Source organism: Erinaceus europaeus, chromosome X (assembly GCF_950295315.1).
Source record: "Erinaceus europaeus chromosome X, mEriEur2.1, whole genome shotgun sequence".
Classification (NCBI taxonomy): Eukaryota; Metazoa; Chordata; class Mammalia; order Eulipotyphla; family Erinaceidae; genus Erinaceus; species Erinaceus europaeus.
Window position 1 is genome coordinate 49775639 of NC_080185.1, and position 13697 is coordinate 49789335.

Consider the following 13697-nt stretch of genomic DNA (forward strand, 5'->3'; position numbering starts at 1 on the left):
ACAAAGTCTTGAAATAGTACTCTGAACAATTTGAGTGAAGTGCTTACCACTGAGGTGTGGCATTCTGTAGGTAAAATGAGAAAACCTTGCTCTCTGAAGTTTTCCCACCCCTCCTCTTTCAAATAGAAATGTTTGCTTTCTCTGCACATCACATGAATTTCTTGCAAAAATCTTTTATCCAGCACAGACCTTGCTGATCTTGTGCTTAAATACCATTCACTGATTTTCACCTTCTGTGCTGCTATCTTGGTGACATGTGCAAAGAGAAAAACACTTCTTAGTCTGCTCTTTTCTGTGGTGTAAGCCTAATTTGTTTGCAGGCAGTCCTGATTTAGCCATAATTTTAGAGCTGGAGCCAACTGAAATCTGAGTTGTTTGGTAATACCATCTTTCTGCCAGTTTCCTACTGGGGGCCTGATATGTCTCCCTGTAAATAACCTGAGCTTTGTTAAAGAGGATAGTGGAAAACTAAGAATGATTGCAGGATGGTTACAAGAGTCAAATTTAATTTGAAAATTTCTTAATAGGCCATGGTATTTGTTTTATACAAATTATATGCAAATATCTCTCTGATTGTTATATATGTGATAGAATTGTACTGGTTACAGGAAATCTCTGAAGTCTAGTATTTGTTTTCTTCCTGGTATGAGCTTACTGAAGAGAAGATATTTTCTCTTTGAAGTTTTATGTTGTTTTTTTTTTTTCTTTATCCTATGAGATATGCAGGGCTTCCACTAAACAATCTTGATCATGAACTTCTGTTAAAATCTTAAGTGGAGGTGGGGCTGGGAGATGGTGCAGGCGTAGTATAGAGGATTTGCATTTGAGAGGTTCAAGGTTAGATCACTGACACCACTATTAACTAGAGTTGAGTACTGCTCTGGTAAAGAAGCCAAAAAAAAACAAACAAACAAACAAAAAAAAACACCAAACCCTGCAATTGTTTAGTTTTCTACTGATTATGTTATAAAGACCAAAAATGTCTGGCATTAAAACCCTTTTATGATATGACTCCAATCTAACTTTATAGCCAGATTTCACTGGCTTCCCTTCATATTCCATTCTCCAGTCATACCACACTACTGGTCATTATGGGGACTTCTTTTCCTCACCTCTGCTCATTAAAATCTCACCCGGCTTTTAAGATTTGACTTTAAATGCCACCTCTTCTGAAATTGTTCCTCTCTCCTCTACTTAATTTTTATTTATTATTGGATAGAGATAGAAATTGAGAGGAGGAGGGGTAGGGAAGGAGAGAGACACCTGCAGCCCTACTTCACCACTTGTGAAGCTTTCCCCCTGTAGTTGGGGACTGGGGGCTTGAACCTGTGTCCTTGTATACTGTAATGTGTGCACTTAACCAGGTGTGCCACCACCTGACCTCAACACTGTTACTTTTCAATGTGTCTTTACTTATATTTACATAATTACAGTGAAAACTTATTGAGGACAATTGATAGTGTACTCATAATCATAAATGTTCATACACAGTGCTTTAAATACAAGTTCTTGAAAATATTTCTTTAATTGACGTTATCTATGGTATGAGTCTAAGCCTTAGAGGTTTTAGGGTTCACTTCTATCACTGAATAACTTTCTGAAAAGTGATGTAACCTTTCTGATTAAATGGTGAGAAAGTTATTGTACAGGTAGATAGTGGAAATTAGGGAAAATGCATTTTTCTGTACACCCATATACACTATTAATATTTTCAAATTTAAGCAAATTCCTGTTGATAAATCAAAATCATTTCAAAATTATGAAATTCACTAATTCTTACAACCTACTCTGGAAGCAAAACTGTATTTTTTAATCTCAGGTTATCTCAAGAATCTGTGAGTTAATTATTGAACATAAAGTAGAATTTAGTATGCTTTGGGAAATTTTCTCATCTGTCTCTGTTATGCTTGCCTTCTAGCTATCTATAATTCCAGTAGAGAGGCTATTATTAAAAGTTTGCATATGGGGACTGAGCGGTGCTGCAACTGCTTAAGTGCATACATTACCATGCACAAGTATCTGAGTTTGAGCCCCTGATCCCCAGCTGCAGGAAGGACACTTCATGAGTGGTGACTCAGGGTTGCAGGTGTCTCTTTCTCTCTCTATCTCCCCCATCTCTCTCAATTTTTATTTGTCCTATCCAATAAAATAGAAAGAGAAAAAAGTGGGGTTGGTGACTGCTGGGAACAATGAATTTGAAGTGCTTGGCACAGAGCCCCAGTAATAACTGGTGGCAGAAAAAAATAAAAGAAAAAAGGTGCATAGGTATTTTCAGACCATCTTCCAGATCAGGTTATGTACATCTCCACTATCTTTTTTTTTAAAGATCAAATTTGCTTAATATATTTTTTAATTAATTTATTTACAAACTAGAAACACTGACAAGACCATAGAATAAGAGAGGTACAGTTCCTACCCCCAGAGCTTCATATCCCATCCCCTACCCTGATAGCTTTCCTATTCTTAACCCCATGGGAGTGTGGACCCAGGATCATTATGGGGTACAGAAGGTGGAAGGTCTGGCTTCTGTAACTGCTTCCCTGCTGAACATGGGCATTGACAAGTCGATCCATACTTCCAGTCTGCTTCTCTCTTTCCCTAGTGGGGCAGGGCTCTGAGGAAGCAGAACTCCAGGACACATTGTTGGGGTTATCTGTCTAGGGAAGTCCGGTTGACATCATGGTAGCATCTGGAACCTGGTGGCTGAAAAAGAATTAACATATAAAGCCATACAAATTATTGATTAATCATGACCCTAAAGGCTAGAATATTGCAGATGAAGTTTGGGGGTCTTCGTTTTGGAAATAGCTAATGAGTCTATTTTAGGTATATTCCACAGTGCCCATGACTACATTAGTTTTCACCACTATATTTTTTGTTGTTCAGGTGGAGACAGAAATCCAGCGTGTTTCAGAAGCATATGAGAACCTTGTGAAGTCATCCTCCAAAAGAGAAGCCCTGGAGAAAGCCATGAGAAACAAGCTTGAGGGCGAGATACGGAGGATGCATGACTTCAACAGGGATCTGAGAGGTGAGGGATTCACTTCTGAAACATTGGCTGAATACAGTGAAGATGAAGTGTTATGGAGCAGATAAGTGAAGGCTCCTAAGGCATTTGCAGCCTAGCAGTAGAGTCACTAAATTGCAAGGTATTGATTTATTTTGACAGTAGTGGTACTTGGCCTTAAGTTTGTTTAGCAACCGTAAGGGGGAACTGATGCATTAACCAGTCAGTTTCCCTATTGTGACTCCTAGACTCACCTGCCCTGTGCCCACATTCTGTGCTGCCTCTCTTCCTTTGCAGGTTTCACAATGATTTGATACATCTGTTTATTATGTAAGCCTGGAATTTTAGTGTCTTCTATTGTTCGGGGGAATTATTGTATTTTTAAAAAATTTTTATTTATGAAAAGGAAACACTGAAAAGAACCATGGGCTAAGAAGGGTACAACTTCACACAATTCCCACTACCAGAACTCCGTATCCCATCCACTCCCCTGATAGCTTTCCTACTCTTTATCCCTCTGGGGGCAAATTATTGTATTTTATCTTAGCACACTATTATTGAAGATGGTGAGAAATGATCACCTTAATGCCTTCTAATTTGGGGTTTAGTCTCTTTACATGAAGAATAAGAACTAGAGGAGTTGTATCACTTCCATCTAGGTTTACCATTACAGGATTTTAAAGACTTTATACTAACTTTGCTCTTATTTCTGGTAGAATATCTATTATCTATATCAAGATTATTTAATTGATATTTACAATTCTGCTCTTAATGTTGTCAATGAAGAGTAAATGCATTAAAATCTCTTTTATTGCTATCTTGGTATATATAATAATGAACATTTGCAAACCTACATACAGGTTAGCCTTTCTTATATTAGATTTTTTTATTATTGTCTTGTGTCTTGGATAGAGACAACCAGAAATAAAGAGGAAAGGGGAGATAGAGAGGAAAAGGGACAGAGAGACATCTGCATCACTGTTTCACTCGTGATGCTTTCCCCCTGAAGGTGGGGACCGGGGGCTCAAACCTGGGTACTTGCCCATTGTAACATGTGCACTCAACCACCACCCAGCCCCTATCCTTTCTTATGTTAGGAGATGAAACAGACTGGACTTGCTTAGTTTCCTCTTCCCCCCTCCCCCTCCCCTCTCCCCCCCTTCTGCTTTTCCCAGAGCAGAGCACTGCTCAACTCTGACTTAAGGTGGTATGAGGAATTGAACCGGGCACCTCAAAACCTCAGGCATGAAAGTCTGTTTGTGTAACTATTATGTTATATCCCCCACCCTTGGCCACATTCTGTATTTAGAGAACAAACAGTATGTGCTGAAATGGCGCACCCCTGTTGATTGTTTCCAAATTCTACAGAGCGACTAGAGACTGCCAACAAACAGCTTGCAGAGAAAGAATATGAGGGTTCAGAAGACACCAGAAAAACCATCTCTCAGCTTTTTGCAAAAAGTAAGTCTGAAATCATTAGCAATAGATATGAATCAATGGGTGGGAGCAGGATGTGTGAAAAGATTATACAATCTGCTTGATCTTATAGATTTTTCAGGATAGAGTGGATAGCTTGTTGAGATTCCTTTTCTAGGTAAAGCATGGAGTTGGGAGACTCTACTCTTCCCCTTCTAGGCCAAGAAGATTACTTGCCATTATATCTACTTGCATCCATGTGGCTTCTTCTGAACTAAATCATAACTAAATTTTGTCAAGTTCTAGATTTTACTGTTGAACTTGGGGTCCCTCATTGTTAATGGGATTTAATGTTGAAGATTCCTTGTTTTTGTTCTGCTAGAGATGGGAATAATTAACAGATTAAAGATTAGGATTTGGAGGGAGTCAGGCGGTAGCGCAGTGGGTTAAGTGCACATGGTACAAAACACCAGGACTGGCATAAGGATCCCGGTTCAAGCCCCTAGCTCTGCACCTGCAGGGGAGTCACTTCACAGATGGTGAAGCAGGTCTGTAGGTGTCTGTCTTTCTCTACCCTTCTCTGTCTTCCCGTCCTTTCTCCATTTCTCTCTGTCCTATCCAACAACGATGACATCAATAACTAAAACAATAAAACAACAAGGGCAACAAAAGGGAATAAATAAATAAATATTAAAAAAAGAAAGTTGGAAAAATAAGATTAGGATTTGGAATTTATAAGCTGCACCTGGCATTCCTTAGTCATACACTCTGTTTTATTTAATGTTACATGCTGGTGGGATGTAAGAGTAGCTAGAACAGAAGCACTGCTGTGGCATGAACAAGTGACTGGTTGTGGAATTAGAGTTGGGAGGAGGTAAGAGCTATATATTCCTCTTTTAATTTATTTATAAAATGGAAATATTGACAAGACCATAGGATAAGAGGGGTACAATTCCATACAATCCCCACCACCAGAGCTCCATATCCCATTACTTCCATTGAAAGATTTTCTGTTCTTTGTCTCTCTGGGTGCATGGACCCAGGATCATTATAGGGTACAGGAGGTGGAACATCTGGTTTCTGCAATGGGTTCTCTGCTGGACATGGGTTTTGGCAGGTTGATCATACTCCCAGCCTGTCTCTATCTTTCCCTAGTGGGGCAGTGCTCTGGGGAGGTGGAGTTCCAGGACACATTGGTGAGGTCATCTGGCCAGGGAAGTCAGGTTGGCATCATGGTAGCATCTGCAACTTGGTGGCTGAAAAAGTATTAAGATATAAAGCAGAAGAAATTGTTTAATAGTCAGGAACCCAAAGGCAATAATATAGCAGCTGAGATTTGGGGTCTCCATTTTGGGAAAAGCTAGGAAGTCGATTTTAGGTATATTCCAAGGGGCTTATGACTTTACTAGTTTTTGCATGAACCCAACAGTTAGCATGCAGATGGACCAAAGGGTTTGTCTGGGGAGATGGTGTCAGAGTTGGGAATAAAACTAGAAAGCTGGATCAGGGAAGGGAATATCTCCCAAATATGGGAATAGTGTATAAATATTGTTAAGTATATACCCCATCGATCTGGTCTGGTGCCCATATTCAGCACAGGAACCTGTGTAACTTCTGCATCCCTATAGGTCTGAGATTGCATTCTGTGGCCATGGCTAGGAACATTCTAGGCTGCACTAGTTTCAAAACCCACCTTCCTCCAGTGGTAGAGTATGTTGGCCCAACCTCCCTTCAGAAATGGGGCTGCCTTACCATTGTTCATCGACACTGATGAGGGCAAGGTCCTAGAAAGGCCACAGAGGGGTCCACTGTGTTGTTCCTGATGGAGATGACCAGTGACAGTGGAGACAGGGATCTGTTGGAGGTCTAGGCCCATCATGCCTGTGTGGGAATTCCAGGATTCCCTGAGCAGAGCGCCAGGTGATGGGGTGGCCTGGTAGTGACCAAAAGAGCCATAATTAAAGTATGCTAGTCTCTTGACCTTATCCAGCTTTTGTAGTCCTTACTTTGTCTGACAAAGCTAGCCTTTGAGTGACTGAAGGAAGTGAAATAGGAAGTAGGTAAGGAGGTTATCTAGGTGTAAGCAGAAACTATTTCATTAGGTACTTTATGATTTTTTTTAGGTCTTTCTACTTGCATGCTGCACTTACTGAGTCACTGTAAATTATTGTGCACTTTTACTTTAAGGTATAACTTATGTATACATGTGTATATATGGCCTATCTCATGGGCCCTGGTCTGTATCTGGGTTCTGAGGCTTTGTTAGGAAGTGCACCACCAAAAATGGATTTACGGAGTCCTATGAGCTAGGAAAGGTCTCACCAGAGTAATGAAGCTCTGAACACAATCTGAAGTGAAACATACCAGGTGGTACTGGTTGCATTGATTAGGTTGGGATCAGTAGGTGCAGTATCAATTGGTCTGAATTTAGAGAAGCATGCATAAAAGCGAGCCCCACCTCAGAGGTTGCAAGACTGGAGAAATATGGGTTTTATAGAGAATGGAGAAGGCTCTTCCTGTCTTAGGGTCTAAGAAAGCAATAGATAGTTACTATTATAACCAAATCAATTGGAAGTTCATTCTACATTGAAAATTCCACTGTTAGGATTTTCTTATCATACAAGTACCTCACCATAATTTATGTCCTTTAACACTGTTTACATATAGCTGTATCTTATAAAGTTACACAACCAATAGCTTCTGGTCTCCCTGATCTAAGATTATAGGTGATTTAATATTTCAAAGACAAAGTCGTTATTAGAAATGTATTAACAATTTAACCCCACGTTAAAATTCAATCAGGTTACCAATTTGATGTTTTAAGTGCTTAGGTTGAAGGAATATATACTCAGAACTATGGTCTATGCATCAAAAAGTTTGAGATACTAAATACATTTTCCCTCTCATATTGATTAAATAGTGATTTGTAAGACTATAAGTTAACAGAAGTGTATATTAACACCATTCCTGTCACTAAAGGTCTGTACAGTCCCTCCCCGCACCCATCCACACTGAAGCTGAAAATCTAATCTCACCCTCCCCCCTCCCAGAGATTTTTTACTTTGGTGCAATACTCCAAACTCAGTCAAATCCTGCTTTGAGTTTCCCTTTCTGTTCTTCTTTCTCAACTTCTGTTTATGAGTGGGATCATCCCATACTCGTCTTCGTCTTTCTTATTTATCTCACTTAACGTAATTCCTTCTAGCTCCATCTAAGATGGGTCAAAAAGGTAGATTTGTTATTCTTAATAGTTGAGTAGTATTCCCATGTGTATATATACCATAGCTTTCTCAGCCACTCATCTGTTGTTGGACACCTGGGTTGTCTCCAGGTTTTGGCTTTTAAGAACTGTGCTGCTAAGAACATAGGTGTATACATAATCAATTTCCCCTCTCATATTAATTAAATAGTGATTTATATGACGAGTTGTACATAAACACCATTCCCACCACCAAAAGACTGTGTCCTATCCCATCCTCACCCCCCAGCTCCCAGTGAAGCAGAACATCCACCCTCATCCTCCACCCAGAGATTTTTACTTTGGTGTCCTATTCCAAACTCAGTCAAATCCTGCTTTCTAGCCTTCTGAGGGTTCTCCAGACTGCTCTCCACAGAGGTTGGATCAATTTTCATTTGCACCAGCAGTGCAGGAGGGTTCCTTTGTCCTCACAACTTCTCTGGCATTTATTGTTGTTTGTCATTTTTGATGTATGACATTCTCACAGGAGTGGAATGGTATCTAATTATTCCCAGTATTTTCCTCAAAAGCTTTCCTCACTCTTATAATTAGTGTATTAATTAGTGTTTGGATATTTTCCTTATTTTTAGTTGCTTCTGGCTTACTTGGAATTTCTACTGGGCTGCTGTCCTGATTTGTTGTTGTAGTTACTTTAACTATTTTAGATTTGACCATTTTTTTTGGTGTGTTTTGTAGTTTTGTGTCTTTGCTATTTTTGTTTAGTTGTTGTGCTGAGTGAGGAAAAGCCCCACAAAACCAAAAGACCTCTTATCACAAACCTCAGCAAATACAACAGCAATGAAATGTTGATTAATGTAGTTTGACCAAAACCAGTTAGCTATGAAAACTCTCCCCATCCAAATACAAAACACACAAAAAACCAAAACAACAAAACACAAAGCAAGGACCATTACAAAACTCTATCTCTATCAAACATAAATTCAGGAGATAGTCAGAAAAGAGAGAAAAGAAAGGGAGATGTAGAAAGAAAAATGGTACTACATCAGACTTCTTACACAAGATAAATCACAAATAAGTACAAGTGAATACAGCAAAAACAGGAGAAAAAGTTAAGAATTTTCAAATCAGATGGGGGAAAGAGACATAAAAGAGGAGAAAAGAGAGAAAGAGAAAATAAAAACAAACAAACAACAAAATACTACTACCACAATAGAGAGCACAACCAATCACCAGTAAATGCAAGGCAACAACAACAAAGGCTAATTTTGGTCAGAGCGTTAAGAAGGGAAGATAAACTCACAACAATGAAAAAAACAAAACAAAAATGAACAAAAAAATGAACAAAAAAAAACACTTGAGTATAAGTCTGCAGTTTTAACTACTCCAAATTAGCTATACAAAACCTCTCTCTTATGTGTGATTCCCTAGCTAAAAAATAAATTGATTGGGCAGGGGTAGATAGCATGATGTTTATGCAAAGAGACTCTCATGCCTGAGGCTCCGAAGTCTCAGGTTCAATCCCCTACAACACCATAAACCAGAGTTGAACAGTGCTCTGGTTAAATAAATAAATAAATAGGTAAATAACATTATTTAAGCAATCCTTTTTGGGACACAAGAAAGAAAAAACAAACTCTTCCCTTTCCTAAACAAAGCAATACCAATTGCAAAAAGCAACATAAACTAAAGTGCTAGAGAAAAGAAAGAAAGATAATTAAAAGAGAGCCATCTCACAGCCCCAGTAGAAGCAGAGATTGGTCATGGAACTTGACAAATCAGAAAGAGCTCCAGCCTACTTGGGGAAAATACAAATAAGCAAGCAAATAAACAAACAAACAAAAACCTCCTTTGGATGGATGACTCCCTGTTAATCTTGGGATCTTGATAATGCGATTGACTTCACAGGAGATCCTCCTTGTCTGCAGCTGGTCCCCTTACACCTCTGGAGTGAGGGGGGTAAGAGGGGGCAGTCCAGAGGGAGAAATTAAAATTCACAGCAACTCCAGCTCCTTGTCTGGAATCTGCATTGTCCTTTTTCCAGCCTATTGCCACCCTGTATATAACTTGTGAATCTGCCTTGGTTCCACTTTGACCCCTCCTATACACTTTCTCCACCACTGGCCTGGGAATCTTGGGACTCAGAATTCCCAGGTTTTAAGAAGCTGCTTTGCAAAGAGAAAGCCATGAGTTTTCTTCATGCTACCATCTTGGCTCCACCCCCTAAATATTCCTTTTATATATACAGTTAAGCAGCGTCTATGTACTGATGACTTAATGCATATTAATAAGTAGGCAGTAAGATAAAACAGAGCACGAGTGTTACAGTGGTCAAATCTGCATTTTTTTTTCCTTATCAGAGCACTGCTCAACTCTGGTTTATGATGGTACCTTAGAGCCTCAGGTATGAGAGTTTGTTTGCATAACCATTATGCTGTATATCCCCACCTGCCTCATTCTTTCCAATTGCTACAGTAAAACCTACAGAATGGATTGAGTCTGTAGAGACAGTGAGTTGGAAGAAAACAGTTGATCAAACTTCTTTAGATGCCTGAAGTAGGCACCTCTCATCCCTCATTCCTCTCAGAGTGACTGTTGGAGTAGTGCTTGATAGAGACTTTTCATCCCTCAATTTTTTGGAGGGGGGGCTTCACATGATCCTATCAAGTTATTTCAGTCAGCTTCCAGCCTGCTTTTACAAGCTTTGTTGATAATCACTTACAATGCTTTCTTCCTTTCTGGGCTGTTCTGATTTCAGATCTGGGATATCTACTTTTTTTTCCCTTTCTCTAGTTTCCTTGTCAGTATGTCTTAGAAGAAGCAATTTATCCACCAGTGTATAAAAACTACATCAGCTTATTCACATGCTAACTTTTGTTATTGTTTCTCCATTCTTTTGAAAATTGCAGATTTGACCGCAGTACCATACTGGTGCTTTGTTCTACCTTACTGCTTACTTGTTAATATGCATTAAGTCATCAGTACATAGATGCTACTTAACTGAATTTTCTATAAAATCCTAGTGATACTATTTGCTCACTGAGCTGTTTCATTCTGAATTCATAGATATTACACACACACACACACACACACACACACACATACACTACCTTTAATAAATCATTCTAATTTTAAAATTCTATAAGCATAATTCTTGATTATTCAGCAGAAGATTACAAAGTAGAATTTTTTTATTTTGTGTTTTCTTTATTTATTTGATAGAGACATTCAAATTGAGAGGAAAGGGGGAGGGAGATAGGAAGAGAGAAAGACTCCTGCAGCCCTGCTCCACCATTTACAAAACTTTCCCCCTGCAGGTCTGGGGGCTAGAACCTAAGTCTTTGTGCATTGTAACATGTGTGCTCTACCAAGTGCACCACACCCAGCACCTTAGAAAACTTTATCAAATAAATTCCTTTGAAACTAATGTTTTCTCTCTATCCCTGCTCTATTCTTTCCAGTGTCCCTATTGCAGCCCACCTAGCATGCAAGAGTGGGAGTACAGTAAAACATAGCATGAATTCTAATTTTACTTTATGCTCTTCTTAAAGACATTGAGTTCCCAAAGGATAAAGCAAATTGCTTTGTTAAGGTGGCTGCTGGTGTTAGGTTAGACGTTCCTTGAAGAAGATATACTGTTTAATATATTTGACTAAGGTTAGAAAATAATATTAGTGAGTGAAATTTTCTTGTAAAGTTATTTTATGTTCTTATGAATTTTGTAAAATTCCATTTAAAATATATTGAATGCACTTCATGAACAAACAATAGGAAAAATGAAATATCATTTTAAGATTGTATAATATGCTCTTATGGAGAAGGAGAGCATGTAGGAGTTTCAACTGCTCATTCGTGGCAATCAGGTTATTTGAAGAAATAAAAACTGAATGGATAAGCTGACTTTCCGTGTGTGTGTGTGAGAGAGAGAGAGAGAGAGAGATTCTTTGTGTAACACTTTTAGTACCTTTTGCATCTTTATCAATATTTTTGTACATTGGCCATTATTATGTGAATTTTCTTCTTTTTATATTTATTTATTTTCCCTTTTGTTGCCCTTGTTTTTTATTGTTGTTGTATTTATTATTGTTGTTGTTACTGATGTTGGCATTGTTAGATAGGACAGAGAGAAATGGAGAGAGGAGGGGAAGAGAGAGAGGGGGAGAGAAAGATAGACACCTGCAGATCTGCCTCACCGTCTGTGAAGCGACTCCCCTGCAGGTGGGGAGCCAGGGGCTCGAACCGGGATACACACACACACACACACACACACACACACACACACACACACACATTTAATGTCTATAGCACAAGTTCAGTGTGACTGACCAGAGTCAACTTTTTCATTATTTTTTAGAGAAAAGAATAGAGTTCTCAAAACTCAGTACTCTGCTTTTTAAAACTGTGTATTAGAATACTTGAGTATCTAGCGATGAATATGATTGTCAGTTTCTGCAAGTAAATTTTCGGACCTGCTCCAGAATGGTAGTACTGATTGATAATTCTTGTCTGGATAGATAAAGAAAACCAGAAGGAGAAGGAGAAGCTAGAAGCTGAGCTAGCCACTGCCCGTTCTACCAATGAGGACCAAAGGCGACACATTGAAATCCGAGATCAGGCCTTGAGTAATGCCCAGGCCAAGGTGGTGAAGCTGGAGGAAGAGGTATGTGGTTTTTTTTTTTTTTTTTTTTGAGAAGTAGATGGTGTTCAAGGCTGGGAAGTCAACGGGCAGGGTCTTCCCATTTTGGTGAACACACAATCAGCCACACAATCCTACAAAAAGGAGATATCACTTATTTATAATTGTGCTAATGCAAGAGTTTGATTTAATATTTGTGTATATACCTTTCTTTTATTTCAGAATAATAAAACATCACCAAATATAAGAAATAAATTTCATTTGCCCCATATCCCCACCTAAGAAGTTAGTGCTATGTATCTACAGCCCTGCTTTAAGCCCGTGACAAAATTTTCCATGTTTTATTTTGGAATGACTAGAAAGTGATTCCAGATTACTTAAAAACACATGAGGGGTCTTAAAATCAGAAATATCTTTGTTTTCCCAAGCTTAGTGGAAAGTTACTCCTCTCTCAGGTAAAAAAATAAATATAAAAATAATCTGAATCCCTGTACTTCTTGTTGGCTTTACTTTGCAAATGATTTTGTAAAAGAAGCTACCTTGGAGGGTATGGGACAGGATAGGGCACAGGGATGACTTATAGTGTATGGCAGACCAAGGGCTTCTGGAAAGTAGGAACACTGAGAGGTAAATGTGTTATTTGTACATAAAGATGTTGAAAAATGCAAGATTCCACCCCCATATTGTTAAGCATATGATTAATATATATCTGATTAGTTTTCATGTAGAAATTACTCAATTTCAACAGCAAATTGTTCATGCGAAAGAAGGGGGATTTTGCTGCTGGCCTGTTATTAATTTTAGATGTCAGTTGTCATTGTATTAGAGTACTGCTCACACTTAGATGTTCTGTGCTTCAGGGGGTGATTATATTCCAGCAAAAATTGATTCTAAACTATAACTTTCTAAAAAATTCAGATTACACCGGCTTCCGTACTGTACATTCTATACAAATTTAAATTGTTTTAAGAGGAGATAGTCTATTATAATAAATAAAAAGCTTTATAAATTTAAGACAAAAACTATTATATGATGATATATTTCCTGGTTTTATTTGTTACATACTTGCTTTTTTAATTTTAATTTAATTTTTAAAAATTTTTTTCCCTTTTGTTGCCCTTGTTATTGTTGTTGTTATTATTTTTGTTATTGCTATCATTGTTGTTGGATAGGACAAAGAGAAATTGAGAGAGAAGGGGAAGACAGAGAAGGGGATAGAAAGATAGACACCTGTAGTCTTGCTTCACTGCCTGTGAAGTGACACCCCTGCAGTTGGGGAGCCTGTTCCTTGCACTTTGTGCCATATGCACTTAACCTGCTGCGCCACCACCTGGCTCCTTGTTACATACTTTCTTTCACTAAGAATGGTTCTAGTTCTTAGATATTTTCTGACTTAAAGGATACCTCTGCTATCTTTGATGTGTTAATATATTTACTGGAGC

General features: G+C 38.5%; 1 protein-coding gene across 4 annotated transcripts in view; it reads left to right on the forward strand.

Annotated features, from left to right (window-relative positions):
• Positions 1 to 13697, forward strand: part of AMOT (angiomotin) — a 76786-nt gene that overhangs the window by 34108 nt on the left and 28981 nt on the right. For all 4 annotated transcript variants that reach the window (XM_007535902.3, XM_060182799.1, XM_060182798.1 and 1 more), the window contains 3 exons: positions 2887 to 3031; positions 4376 to 4468; positions 12134 to 12279. In XM_007535902.3, the coding sequence (XP_007535964.1) occupies positions 2887 to 3031; positions 4376 to 4468; positions 12134 to 12279 (384 nt within the window). The remainder of the gene's footprint in view (positions 1 to 2886; positions 3032 to 4375; positions 4469 to 12133; positions 12280 to 13697) is intronic.